Source organism: Miniopterus schreibersii, assembly GCF_964146895.1.
Source record: "Miniopterus schreibersii genome assembly, chromosome: 22".
In the NCBI taxonomy this organism is placed as follows: Eukaryota; Metazoa; Chordata; class Mammalia; order Chiroptera; family Miniopteridae; genus Miniopterus; species Miniopterus schreibersii.
This window is the reverse complement of record NC_138124.1, coordinates 14,966,640-14,980,368: the sequence shown is the minus strand read 5'-3', so window position 1 is coordinate 14,980,368 and position 13,729 is coordinate 14,966,640. Positions and strand designations below refer to the sequence as shown.

The 13,729-nt window shown below is 54.3% G+C and overlaps 1 protein-coding gene across 5 annotated transcripts in view; it reads left to right on the top strand.

The window, feature by feature from the left end:
• The window catches only part of BLM (BLM RecQ like helicase), a 38,078-nt gene extending 35,165 nt beyond the window's left edge, over positions 1-2,913 (top strand). For all 5 annotated transcript variants that reach the window (XR_013997905.1, XM_081124350.1, XM_081124352.1 and 2 more), the window contains one exon: positions 2,602-2,913. Coding sequence is in view for 4 of the 5 variants with exons in the window: in XM_081124350.1 (XP_080980476.1) it covers positions 2,602-2,779 (178 nt within the window). In the remaining variant the exon portion in view is untranslated. The remainder of the gene's footprint in view (positions 1-2,601) is intronic.
• Positions 2,914-13,729: the final 10,816 nt, after the last annotated feature.

Here is a 13,729-nt window from a genome sequence, read left to right as displayed (position 1 = left end):
AAACCGAAAGTTCAGGGCCAGGCGCTAGGGACCGCGTGGGTGGCTCTCACCTTCCCTTCCTGTGTGCACCTGCCCCCTAGGCTGGGACACGTCTGCTGTGGGCGCTGTCTGCACACCAAGGGGAACAGAGACAGCCTTGCTGGGTGCTGGGTGGTGATCTGGGCAGCTCGCATGTTTCTTCATAGCTGCACTGTTTCTGACGGCCCCTTTCCTGTCTTCTGCAAGGACTCCCTCTGTCCTCAGCATGTAGGTGAGGCCTGGCAGGGTCGTGACCATCCCATCAGTCTGGACGACTGCCCCCAGGTCACCGTACAGCACAGTGTCACAGAAATGCTTGCAGAAAAGGGAAACAAGTCCTTAGTAAATTTCTGAAAGCTGTTGTGTTTTTCTTTTGCAGTTTTTGTAATTCTTTTCCTTCTGAGTAATAAAAAAACAAAAAAATTGAGTTGGGGAAGAGGGGGGAAGGCAAATGTTACCAAATTGTCACTTTCTTGTTAAGTTCGTAAATAAACATCTTGTATGTGCTAATCCTTCTGCCAGGGTACAGAAATTAGAGGCATTAGTAAATGTTAGTTTAATTTTGTGGTTTTTAATGCGCAAGTGACCAGCAGATGTTCTTCAGTGGGGACATTTTATTTTCTTCATTTATTCCTCCGTTTTGGGAAATACTTATTTCCTCAGGAGCCCACACAGAGTAAGAGTCCTTAAAAGGCATCTGGTCCAGCCCCCGGGGTTTATGATGAGGAAGCTGAGGACTCGCCTGGGGAAGGCTTCCACAAGGTCGTTCCAGCCTGGGCTCAGTTTCACAGGTAGCACTGGACACTGGCTCGCCTATGGCTGCCCAGAGCACTTTCATGTCTGCACGTAATCCATGGAGAGTCCTTAGAAATGATTATGATATTCTCCTTTTTACATGTTAGAACACAGCAAACCATATTTCCATGCCCATTGCCATTGGCTTCCCTTACTCAGTTTCACAACTTTTGTTTACAAGAGTGAAACACTGCCCTGTGGCCCAGAACCTGATCTAATAAGAGGTAGCAAAGCTCACACTTGCCCAAAAGCCAGTCCCAATTTTTATGCTGGTTTTTAATCAGCCTGTGTGTCTATGATGGGTTTCTTCTCTGGTCCCTACTGCCCAAAAACAGTAAGTTCTGTCACTTTCTTTTACCTTAGTAACGGCCTCTTTGTGTCTGTGCTTCATTCTCATTCCCACTGATCTTCTCTGAAAGATGCCCAGTTTCTACTCTGCTCACCTGTTAAGAGCCTCTGCACAGTGAGAATCAACGTGGCTCTTTGCCAGGGTCCTTAACTCTCCACCCTACCTTGGAGCTTTACCTCTTCAGAATGACACACAGTGAATGAGTTGTGTTCCCAGCTCTCTGAGTGTGATAAAATGGATGGCCTGGGTGAGATGGAGGCTGCTGCTGGCAGATTCCTTCTGTAAATCAACATAAACAGCAGGTTTTTTGCTCTGGGCTTAATATCTCAGCGGGAAATCTGCATAGGGAAATTCAGGGCTGCTTCTCTGCTGGTTTAGTACAACTTGGCCAGTTCTGTGGTAACACTGCCCTGGAGCAAGAGTTTAACAATGTTGAAAATCCACTCTTCACCTGGCCCCTCCGGAATGTCATTACCACAGACTGGTGGCCGCTGAATTCAGAGGTGGGAGGCTACTTGCCTGCCCCAGTGTATGGGATTCGTGTTGGGCATGAATGCAGCCTGGTTACAAAGCAGCAGGAAATTCTTGTGTAAGAAAAAGCTTCTATAGAGGTGCTGCTGGCCGTTATCCTTGTAAATATGCGGCCCTGTGGTTTGGTTTTTGTTTTTTCATGTTTCATTTTGGGGGGAGACAAAAAGAATAGCTGTTAGCCTCAGGCCAGTGAGGGAACTAAGGGGCTGGAAGGACTTTGAACTGGGCTGTGGCACAGCTTCTTCCCTGGCTTTAGAGGCAGCGAGTGGGAGGTGCGAGCACACAGATCTGGGAGTGCAGGCAGTCCAGCAAGCTGCTGGCGACGATGTGGCGACGTGGCCGTGACAGAGACGTGCCAGACCCGAGCCACTCAGAGACCTCCCCAAGGAACCACATCTGCAGCCCTCCCCTGGCTGGGGCCAGGCAGGAAGAGGCTCAGCTCTGCTCCGCCCCATCTCCACGCACTCAGCTACCTTCCTCTGGACTGTGCAACATAGTAATCGCAGGGTGTCTATTGTCTGGGCATTTGGGGCCTTAAAACAAGGTACCCTCATTCTCTATTTGATCGGAATAGATCTGGGAATGTGGATCTGGGTGGGCTCTGTTGTCCAGAGGGAGGGGGTCTGATTATCAGCTGTGAGAGGTGTGGGTGGAGGGAAGGCACCTGGTTTGGCCTCATGTCTCAGAATTCAGAAACAATCTTTGACATGTTAGGGAGACAAATTTGTGTCAAAAGCAGCAGTCCTTTCCTCCTTGGATTGTAAAGGAAACTGACCTTCCCCAGGGGGTTTATAGGCAGAGAGACGTGGAAGACCAAAGAAAATCATGGGTTATATAGCTCTTTAGAGAAAAAAGACTCTTCACTTTGGGTTTTATTTAACATTTCAATGTTCTTTGTCACATTTTAGGAGATCCACCACATGCAGAAAGGTATCTCCTCATACTAAGTTCTCCAGCACACTTGGACCAGTATCAGCTGTGCGTGGTTCTCAGGCGGCATCAGGAGCCAGTAGAAAATTGGGGATTATGGCCCCACTGAAGCCTGTAAATAGACCGTTCCTCAGGCCGACGTATGCATTTTCATAACAACCAAATCTTAATGTACAGAGATCTTGTTTGTTCAGCATCCGACCATCTGTGAACATAAAGCTGTTAGTTGTTATACCATTTGTAATTTTTACCCGTATCTATTAGTGCTTAAATAAATGCTTGGGGTGACAGTTCTATTTTTAAAATAAACATTTTCTTTTGAATAAGCATGATTTGCTGCCACTGCAAGCCTCGTGGCTGTTGTTTCTGGGAACGTCTGAAACAGCAGCTGAATCATCGCACTGAGAGAAATTGTCAGCACCACACGAGACACAGAAGCTGAAGGAAAGGACACGCGTGGGACATAAAACTGTAAAACTCTCTGTAGAAGACGTAAACAAAAGTAGAAGACAAACAGAAAATAGGAAAAAATATGACAAAGGCTTAATATCTGCAATATACAAAGAGTGCCTGTAAATCGTTAAGAAGAGACAGACCAGTAGGAACAAGGCTGTGAATGGGCTCCTCTCAAAAGAAGAAATAAAAATGGCCCACAGATACGTGGGAAATGCTCTCTGCCTAGTTAAAAATATAAAGTAAAACCATGGAATGGCCAGGCATTCTCTTGGTGTCCTTCAGTATTAGGGCGCTTGCCTTTCAAGACCATTATTAACAACCTCATTGGCCAGAAAGTCTTAAAATGGGGCTTTGGCACCTCTTATCGGAGCTCCAGTGCCCCGTTTTCAGAGACATCTTGTTTCTTAGCTGTAAGAAACTTTGGTGACCTGTTTGGTGTCCCACCCCTTGTCTTAACCTCAGTCCAGAGGGGAGAGCTGGGGAGGCCCTGATGGGCCAACAGTGTTAAGGACAATTGGCTGGGAGCCTTGTGGCCTCTGCCTGGAGACTCAGTACTGAGGTGGATCCTACACCCGCTCCGAGGCGCCACCCTTGGGGCTGCGCACCTACTGATGCCACATGGCGCCATAGGCTCCACCTTTAGCAGAGGAGACTGGCTGGACAGGAGTCTCCTGAGGGCCGTGCCTGTTAAACCTCAGGATGCCTTCCAGAGCTGACATTTTTCGAGAAACCATCTTTCCAGCAAGACCTGACTCAAGTGGCCAAAAGAACCGTCTTGGGGTGAGAGGAAGTGGAGGGCAAAGGAGCCAGTAATTGAGGCCACTGGGATAATGCCCGCAGCGTGAGGTCACCTTGCAGAGTCAGCAGTGCACAAGGGCATCTGGCAGGAGGTCATACCCTTCCACCTACAGTAGTTATGGCTTTGAGGGGTCGGGGACAGCCCCTGTACAGAGCTGATGCCACGGGTGTTGGGTCCCTTCCTGGCTCTGACCTCATCCATTCATTCCTCGACTGAGGGCCTCACCTGCCTGACAGTGGAGACCGATGTCTCCTCAGGAGTGTTCACTCTGCCCCCAGGGGCTCCTGGGCAGCAGGGAAGAGGGATTAACGGCAGTGCTGTGGGAGCCCCGAGGATGGAGTGTAGGGCTTTGGGCAGCCAGCACTGCCCACAGCACCATCACCTGTCTTGCAGCACAGCCCTGAGGACAGCTGACTCATCCCCACCTCAGCAGGAATCTGAGGCCTGGAGACCTTGGACTAGCCCAGGATCAAATGGCAGAGCCAGCCCCACACCCCGCTCTTTAAAGATGCTATGTTGCAACCGACTCTGTTCAAGTCCTCAGGCCCCAGAGCATGGAGGTGGCCTTCCATTCAGCCTCCAGCCTTCCCAGATGCCCCGGAGAAAGGCGGCGTTCACACGGGGTGGCGCAGGGGAATGGAGCGCACGGACTTGCCCTGACCAAAACTGAGGCCCCTGGCAGCCACAGAGATAGTGACAGCAAAGCTGCTTCTGCCTGGGCCCTGGTGGGGGCTCTCCGTGGGTACAGAAGTCACCACCTGGGAGGAGGGGAGGGGACAAGTCCCACCAGGGACGTCCAGCCTACGGTGCTTCACTGGCCCACCCTGCCCATCACCCTGTGGAGGACACTGGAAGGATCGGTATCTGACTCCAGCTGTACACACCCTCTCCCACCAGGAGAACCCACTCGAGAGAGCTGACAGGTTCTTGCTTTTACCCCCAGGAACAGGGAACCCACTGCCTCACAGGAAGAGAAGACATGGAGAGCCCACTCTGCCAAAGACACTTCCAGGAACTTCCACATAATTTAATCTACTCCTTTAATACCCAAACAGCCCTGGGAGGCAGGCGCACGATATTGGCCTTTTTTATGCAGAAACCAGAATTCAGAGAGGTTATGTAATTGCCCGAATCCACACAGCTAGGAAGCGGTAGTAAGTAGGGTAACTCATCCCGGGTTGCCCTGAAGAGCCCCAGTTTATGTCTGCTGCCTTGGTGTAATAATTAAGACTGTGCCCGCTCCTTCTCAAAAGTGTTCAGTTTGGACCAACATAAGGATTCCAGGTCTGTGATCTTTCCCTGGACAATCCAACCTCCTCTCCCAACCCCGTTTTTCCATCCAGAGCCCCGGGGGCCACCTGCTGCCACCTGCTCAAAACTAGGCCTCTGGGGCAAGCTGCAGGGACAGAAGCTTCAGAACTCGGCAGCACAGCTGAGCTGTGGTTTTTCCCCAGAAGAGGAAGCGGAGGCTGTGGTCCACGTCCCCTTGCTCTTAAGAAATGGCTCCTCCCACGGCTTGGAGCTGCCCAGAGGCCCACCCTGTCTTGGGAGGCTCCCAGCATCCCAGCCTGGACTGTGCAGCTCTAAGCAGCAGCCATGGGGCTCCCCGAGCCCTGGGCTCCGGCCTTGGCAGAGGCCTCTGGACAGAGGACGGTGGCCTGCGGGCCCTTCACGGAGGCCAGGGTGGGGTCCCCAGGAGGCCCCAGCAGCCGCTCCGCCCTCAGCGCAGCAGAGCAGGCCCGTGGGATGCTCTTGGACACCCAGTCCCCGACCCGGCCCCGCCATGGGCTCAGCCCCCGGTTGCTCTGAGGCAAGGATTCAACTGCGCCTGGGTGGGGCGCCACCAAAGCCGCTAGACGGGCGCCCTGGGCCTTCAGAAATCTGCTCTGAGGCACTCATTCCCCTGCTCTCCAGCCCCAGAACAGCCTGTCCTGGCCCCGTGTGCTCAGTCCCTGCCAGCAGTCTCGAGGCCCCATGGAGGTCAGACCCTGGCGGAGCCCACAGGTCCCTGCCTCCCACGGGGACTTGGGCAGAGAACGGAGCCGGGAGCCTTGGTGGTGACCTTCACTGCAGTCGAAGGGTCTGAAGAGCTGCTGTTTACAGGCTGAAGTCTCGACCTGGGAGGAAGCCCTTCTGAGAGGCAGACCTATGCCTGGAGTCTTGCTCGCACTCAGCACCCTTGGGCCTCTCTCCCCCGTGCGAGGCCGTGAGACTCTCGTGACCCGAGAGTCATAACCCCGCTAACCTCAAGACAGAAGCATGAGTGTCTGCGGTGGCCGTGGTTTAACAGTTCGTGCCAGATAGAAGGCCACCCACGTGAGCCCCACTGCGACTCCCCACGTACAGGACTGCACATGCACTGCGGACAGAGACCACGCTCTGTCGGCCCCCACCAGTCCCCAGCACCCAGCCCAGGGATCCTGCTCCTTCCCAGCTAGCTGAGTGATCTTTGCAAGCTCTGGGGCCTCAGCCTCGATTTCCCATCTGCACAATAAGTAACCCCGGGGCCCTGCCTCCAAACTGGTTGTGGGCACCCTTCTGGTCAGATCCTCTACCAACATTTGATGGCCAGGTCACGGAGACCCAGGCATGGCCCTGGTCCTCGGTAAGGTCACAGTGAGGGAAACACCCCTGGATAAGAACAGATGCAGAATTGGGGTGCTGTGGGAGCCCCCAGGTGATACCCAGTCCAGTCTGGGGGCCACAAGAAGTGAAGCTGGCGCCTTGAAGAGTTGAGGACGAGATGAGGAGACTCCAGGAGAAAGGGAAGTGCAGAGGGAAAGGGCTGGAGGCCTGAGGGAGCAGGGTCGTGAGGGGGCGGGACTGTCAGGGCTCAGGACAGGCCCAAGTGGGTGGAACAGCCCACTCACGGGGTTGGTCCAGGCAGAGGAGTGTGGACCTGTCCCCAGGGAAGGCACCGAAACAGGAGAGACCAGGTCTGATTTGAGCAGGGTCAGGAAAGGATTGAAGAGGGTGAGGGTGGACACCCGCAGACAGAGGCAGCAGGCTCTTAGGGTAATGGGGGACAGGACAGGACAGGACAGGACAGAACCCACGGCCCAGGAGCGGCTGTGGGGCCCGGAGGGGGCTGTCGCGTGCTTTGAAGGCGTCCCAGAGACGGTGTTCCTGCATCAGAGGCACCAGCAGCCCCTGCCCCTCCCAGTCGGGACACTGTTTCTGAGTGGTCCATTGGCCCCATTTCAGCCCCCCAGAAAGAGGATCTCCCACAATGTATGGAGTGGGCGTGGGCGTTTTCTCTCCAGCCACATCGCCTCCAAGCCTGGCAAGTAGTTCCTCAACTAGGCGCCCCCACACAGGCGCCAACCCTGTAATGATTTATTTTTTACTTAAGAGCATGTGACGAGTGCTCTGCTCACGGACCTGGAAAGTCACGCACAGCATGTTGTTGAGCAGGACACACTACTGTCCCCACGCCGCCCATCCTGGGACCCTGGTGCCCTCAGGGGCTGCAGGGAGGGCTGTCCACACACAGGGTGCTCGGCAGTTGTCTGTCTCATGAAAAACAACTCTTTCATTTTAAAGCAGGCTACGGACAGCGTGGCTAGTAAAAATTTTACTTGTAACTTGACCTGTGTGTGCGAGAGAGGTTGCTCACCGAAATACTAACAGTGGTGACGTAGTTTTCTGAATGGCTTGACTGTTTACAACAAGCTCTGTATCATTTTTATCATCAGATTAAACCAAGGGGACAGGCACGTGGCCACCTTGGGGACATAGTTCTCACTCAGTGGGTTCAGCCATTCTCAAATTAATCCTTTTACAAGCTCTGTCTCAGATAAAGAAGCCTCCTTCAGGCGCGGCCACACCCAGCTATCAGCCATCATAAGCATCCAGATTCCGGGGTTCTGGAGGTTGGCAGATGGTAGCCCATAACATAGGAGCTCTCAGCGCAGACCCCTGGGAAGTCAAGGGACAGACATGGGAGGGTGTATAAACCCTTAATTGTATGTCCTGATCTTGTGTGTCTGCAGATTTCTGGGAGAGGGGCCATGACTTTCATTAAACTGGCCTCAGGCTCCCTGGACAGTGCGGCTGCTCCCAGGCAGTCCACCCCCAGGGCCTTTCCGAAACCAAGATGCTGGGACAAAGACTGGAGCAGCTCAGAGCTGCACCTCTTTCCGTGGGAGCCAGGACTTCTCCAGAGCGAGGACAGGACTCAACACAGTAAAATGGTGAGAGCGAATCAGGAAGCATAAAGCCCCCGGCCAAAACACGATGACAGTTAGCCATAACCACATACTGTCCGCAGTCTCGTCAGGGAGATAAGTCTCGTGCGACCACGAGCAGACCTGCCCCAACACAGGAGCAACCGGTCACCACCGAGCCTCCATTTCACTCCCGCTGTCCCCGCCCTTCAGAGCAGGGCCTGCAAACCAGCCGCTCAGCAGCTCCGTATCTGCTCCAGTGAGGACCCGGGCCTGGCCGCCCGCTGCTCGGCAGTCGTGCTGAGAGCGAGCCTCCTGGCCGCTGCACACGTGTTCCTCTCTCTGCCCCAGGAGTCATCGTTTAAAAAGAGGTAAAATCACGACTGCCTTGCGTGTATAAAAGTGAACCCGTGTTACAGAGTTTATTCCCCAAAACCAGAGAGGGAACCAAGCAGATACTGTCACCAGTTCCAAAGAGGATGTGAGGAACAGACACGTCCACTGGTCAGGATGTTGAAATGAGTGTGCAAGGGGAGGCGGAACCGGGGAGGTGTCCCGCAGGACAGTTCAAAACCTGCAGTCCACAGAGAATGGCCTGGCATTGTTATCAATTCCTACGATCTTCAGAGTTCATAGCACAGGATCAGGTCATCCAAGGAGTGTCCTGCCCAGTCGAGATGACACATAGCTCTTGCATGGGTGTATAAATACTTCCTTACAACCCTGACCACCAAAGTCCTTCACCTGGCCACATTAGGCTGAACTTCATCCAGCAATCCTCCCCGGCTCCAGACTGGGGTGGGTGCCACCCACTGGGCTCCCCCAGTCCCTTCAACTTTCCTGATCACTGTCTCCCCCATCGGACTTAGGAGATTCTTAAAACAAGAAGTTGTGTCACCCAGCCGGGTGTGGCTCAGCAGTTGAGCGTTGACCTATGATCCGGGAGACAGCAGTTCAATTCCCCGTCAGGGCACAGGCCTGGGGTGCAGGCTCCTCGATCCCCAGCAGGGGGCGATCCATTGGTTGCCTCTCACATGCACCCTGACCAGGGCCGGGGCTGGAGCCTGCAACCAAGGTACATGCCCTTGGCTGGAATGGAACCCGGGACCCGTCAGTCCACCAGCCGGTGCTCTAACCACTGAGCCAACCAGCTGGGCGAGAAACATGGGTTTGTTGCTCCGCTTACCGATGCCTTCATTGGTTGATTCTCATACGTGACCGGGGATCGAACCCCCAACCCTGGCGGATTGGGATGACGCTCTAACCAGCTGAGCTACTCGGCCAGCGCTCAAGAGACATTTGTTGAACGAATTAGAGAACAAAGGAACCATACAGGGCCCTATAAGGGTGGCCCGTGGAGTACCCCACAAGGCAGTGAAAGACCCGCGGGGCTGCAGCTGAAGGGCAGTAGTCGTGCCTCATGGATGCGTGTAGGCTCCAGGCTTGGACTTAGTGAGAGCTCCTCAGAAACAAGGCTCCGGGAGCCAGCGCGCTGGGCAGTGCTGGTTAGACTCAAGCGTGTTTCCTTTCATTGAACCTCAGCACTCACGCGAGCTTTAATACATTGCAGGGACCTCTGACTCTCAGGAAGATGCAGTGTCCCGGGTTTCCCATGCTTATCTGATGGTGAGGCTTTTTGTTTTGTTTTTAATGGAGCAGAGAGGAAGGTTCTGGAGAATTTGCATTGACAAGCACCCATTCAGTCCACCCCGCCCGATTTGCCCAGTAACGCAGACACTTACTGCCCGCGTTGGGATGCTGGCTCCAGCACTGGCACCCCCGTGGCCTTGGGAGAGCTCCTGAATGTCTCCCCAACTCCATGGCTCTCGGCTGGAGCGTGGAGCTGGAGCAAGAAGCCGCCTCTGAGCTGCTGGGAGGAGCCAGCGAGTTCCTGGGAGGGCGCTCACAACGTGTCCTCAGTAAATGCGAACGGTGTCATCGTCATGAGAACATAAGGTGCTGTTTATTGACTGCGTCTGTGCATCTCGCTTGACCCTCACTGCGACCCTGAGGCCAGAGGAGGGACAGGAGGCGGAGGAAGACAGAACCCCTAGGAGCCGAAGCCACCGGCCCAGAGGAAGGCCTTGCAGCCGGCAGGTGGCCTGGCTTCTTGGACCAGACGCAAGGCCCTGAGAGCAAGTTAGCCGAGGGCTTGACCTGAAGTAGGTGCTTAACAAAGCCTGTTTTTTCTCTCCTGCCTCCTCCCTCCTTCCCTTCCAGCCCACAGCCATGCTGGGCCCCAGTCTGAGAGTCCCCTCTGGCCAGGGTTAAGGTGGGGTGGGTAGTGCTTTAGGCCAAGGGCCCCCAGGTGCTTGCGCAGGGCGGGGGCTAGGCCGAGCCGGGCTTTTCTCTCCACCCAGCTGATCTCCCTTCCCTTCTCTTCCTCATGCCTGGCCCTATGGATACTCCCTCAGTGGTCTGGGGATTTGAGAACCCAAGGGTCCCTCCTCTCCAGCCATCCTAGTGATAGGCCTCTACCCTCAGTGTTGATTCATTGAATAGGTGACCTGGGGCTCAAGTGGACCTGCCAGGCCACCTGAGGCTGTCCACAGGATAAACTCCGATTTACACACAGCCCCACCCAGGCCTGACCGAAAATGCTGCCCCAGCTGAAGGCTTGCTCATTGAAATGACTCAGCTCCAGTGCTCAGATGTTTTATGAACTAAAGGTGTTTTCATAACAGCTGGGGATGAGCCCAGCGTCAGCCTGTAAACAGCGCTATAATCTGGTCCAAAATGCTGGGTCTGAGCCCCCGCCCACAGGCTCAAGGCGGGGCCTCCTTCATGCCCAGGTGAAGCCATACCCCCAAATAGCACAGGCCCCCAAAGTGACACAGTCTCGCCCAGGCCACTTTCTTCACTGAGGAGGGAGGCGAGTGACAGAGCCAGTCTCAGGGGCCTGATTCTGCCCCCCCCCCCCCAGATGCCTCCAGCCCGCTGTGGGACTACAAGCTTTCCACGAGCCAGGGTCCTGGGACCCAGAATCTGGGGGCCCAGCGCTGAGCCAAGGGGCAGGGTGGGGAGGAACCACCACATAGGCAGGGAAGATGTTCCTCCCCCACCAACAATGACAGCCATGCTTGGGGACCATGACACGGATGCACTAAAACAGCTAAGTTGTGAAACAACAGGGTGGTGCCTCATTCCCCCTGGGGACTCAGAAGTAAGGACTGCAGGAGGCGGGTGGCAGCAGGCCCACGCTCACCACCACCTGCCCCCCCTCCCCGTCTTCACTCATCCATCAGTCATCGGGCACTTTCTAAGGGCCCACCCGCCAGCTTCACCCCAGGCTTCCTCATCTCCGCAAATGGCACCGCGTGGCATCCTCCCAGCTATTTTGACCAAAAACCAAGGAGTCATCTTTGATCTCAGTTTTTCCGATCTAGCAGCAAACCCAGTCTACACACCCAACCTCAGCCCACTTCTCGGCCACCACCAGGGCCAGCCCTCGCCTCTCACCATCCTGGTGACACTGCAGCAGCCACCAACTGGACTCTTGGCCCTTTGGCCTCGGCCTTTAAAACCCATGTCCAACTCATCCGAGTTACCTTGTCACAGCATCATTCTAACTGTATTTCCTGCCTCCAAGTCCTCCATTGAATCCTACCAACTTCTGAAGCGTTTTAAAGGAGTTAAGCAGACCCACGTTGACATCAGGCTGTAGAGATGAGATGAGCAGAAGGGCCCAGAAGCAGACTTGTGCACAGATGAGAGCTCGCTCTATGACAGAGAGTCATCACCAGCCAGTGGGGGGAAGATCGACTCTCATAAATGGTGTTGAAACAAGTGGTGATCCATATGGGAAAGGTAAAAATAGATCCCCACCTACGTCCACACACACATCTCCAGGTGCACTCAAGGCATAAAATTTTGAATAACAAAATTTTAACACGTCGAGAAGAAAATCTAGGAGGATATTTCTGTGGGCCTCGGGATAAGGAATGCTTCTTTAAATAAATGTTTTGTTAATTACAATGTGCATAACAAAACAGTGCACGTCATAAGTGTGCAGCTCAATAAAATTTCACCATCCGGGAAGAGAAGGCAAACGCAGTACATACAACGGGCAGGAGGTTAGTTTCCAGAACATGTAAAGAACTCCTGCAAATCAAGAAGACAAAGGACCCACAAGCAAATCCAGCATAAGTTGTAAACAGGCATCTCACAGAAAAAGAAACCCGGATGGCCAGTAATCCTAGGAAAAGAGGCTCTACCTTGCAGGTAGCAGAGAAACAAAAGTACAATGAGAGCCCGGCTGGTGTGGCTCAGCAGTTGAGCATCGACCTGGGAACCAGGAGATCGCTGACCGATTCCCGGTCAGGGCACAGGCCCGGGGTGCAGGCTCCTCGATCCCCAGCAGGGGGCGTGCAGGAGGCAGCCGATCAATGACTCTCCTCATTGATGTTTCTGTCCCTCTCCCTTCCTCTCTCTGAAATCAGCACAGACATATTAAAAATAAAAGTACAATGAAAGATTATGCCTCACCCACCAGATTAACCAAAATTTTTAAAAAATAAAATAAAAAGCTGATGCCACCACGCGGACCCCAGCCTTCCTTAAGCACAGTGAGTGGAGGAGTGGATTGGTAAGGCCACTTGGCGGTGGCTCAAGGTGGCACCTTGCCGGGTTGGAGGCGAGCGTATCTGACCTGGCGCTTCCTTCCCCAGGTACAGACTCTACCGTGGTTCTCACGTGAGCGCACCTGGAGGGAAACTGGAAACGTCATTGGATCATGATACAGTCACGGTCTCGCAGTGGAGGTGGCCTGGCGATTAAACTCAGTGAAAGTGAATTGTCAGTAGGGTTAACCAGGACATGTGTGGAAAGCGGAACAGGAGATGGGGGGGCAACACCAGAGCCTTTGGAAAGAGAGAGGAGACCCCCCTCCCCCTCACCACCAAAGGGACTGACTTTGGAAAAGGGAGACACAGGCTGGGCCTTGACCACCGGGGAGAATTTCTGCACCAAGAAGAAACAACCGCCGTTTATTTATTTGTTTTTTGCCTCGCTCATTCCGCAGGCGGTAAATCAGCTCCAAGAAGGGAGGCGACTTGCTGTGTGCATCGGGGCCCACGCTGAGATGATCACTGAGCCTTGCCTGCAGTTGTTTCCTTTCTATTGCTCGCCCGCTCTCTGTCCCCTGTGCGCCATGGCCCCTGCTCTCAAAGGCCTGGACTGGTGCAGTAGCCTCCTCTTTGGCCACCCTGCTTCTTGCTGTCCCTTCTGCACAGGACCCGAGAGGCTTTCTTGGCCCAGTCCCGTGGTCGCACCACTCCCCATGCAAAAGCCTCCGGCGGCCCCCCAACTCCCGGCGCTTAGTCCAGGCTCGTGGTGTCCCCCTCTTCGAGGCAGTGAAACAACTGTTACTAGGCTCACGGGTCCTGTGGGCCAAGAATTTGGACAAGGCCCGGAAGGAACAGCTTGTGTCTGCTCCACAACATCTGGGGCCCCAGCTGGAAGCCTTGAGAGCTGGGGGCTGGAATCCTGAAGGCTCCTTTACTCACAGGGGATGGCTCATCAGCGGAGATCTTAGCTGGGCGTTGGCTGGACCTCCACATGTGCCTCTGTTCCCCCCCCACCACCCCGTAACAGTTAGGAAGGACCCCAACTTTCAGTGGCTGCGGCAAAATGGCGGCTTTATGTTTCTCACCTGGAAAAGCCCACAGTGACTCAGCTCCAGTGCGG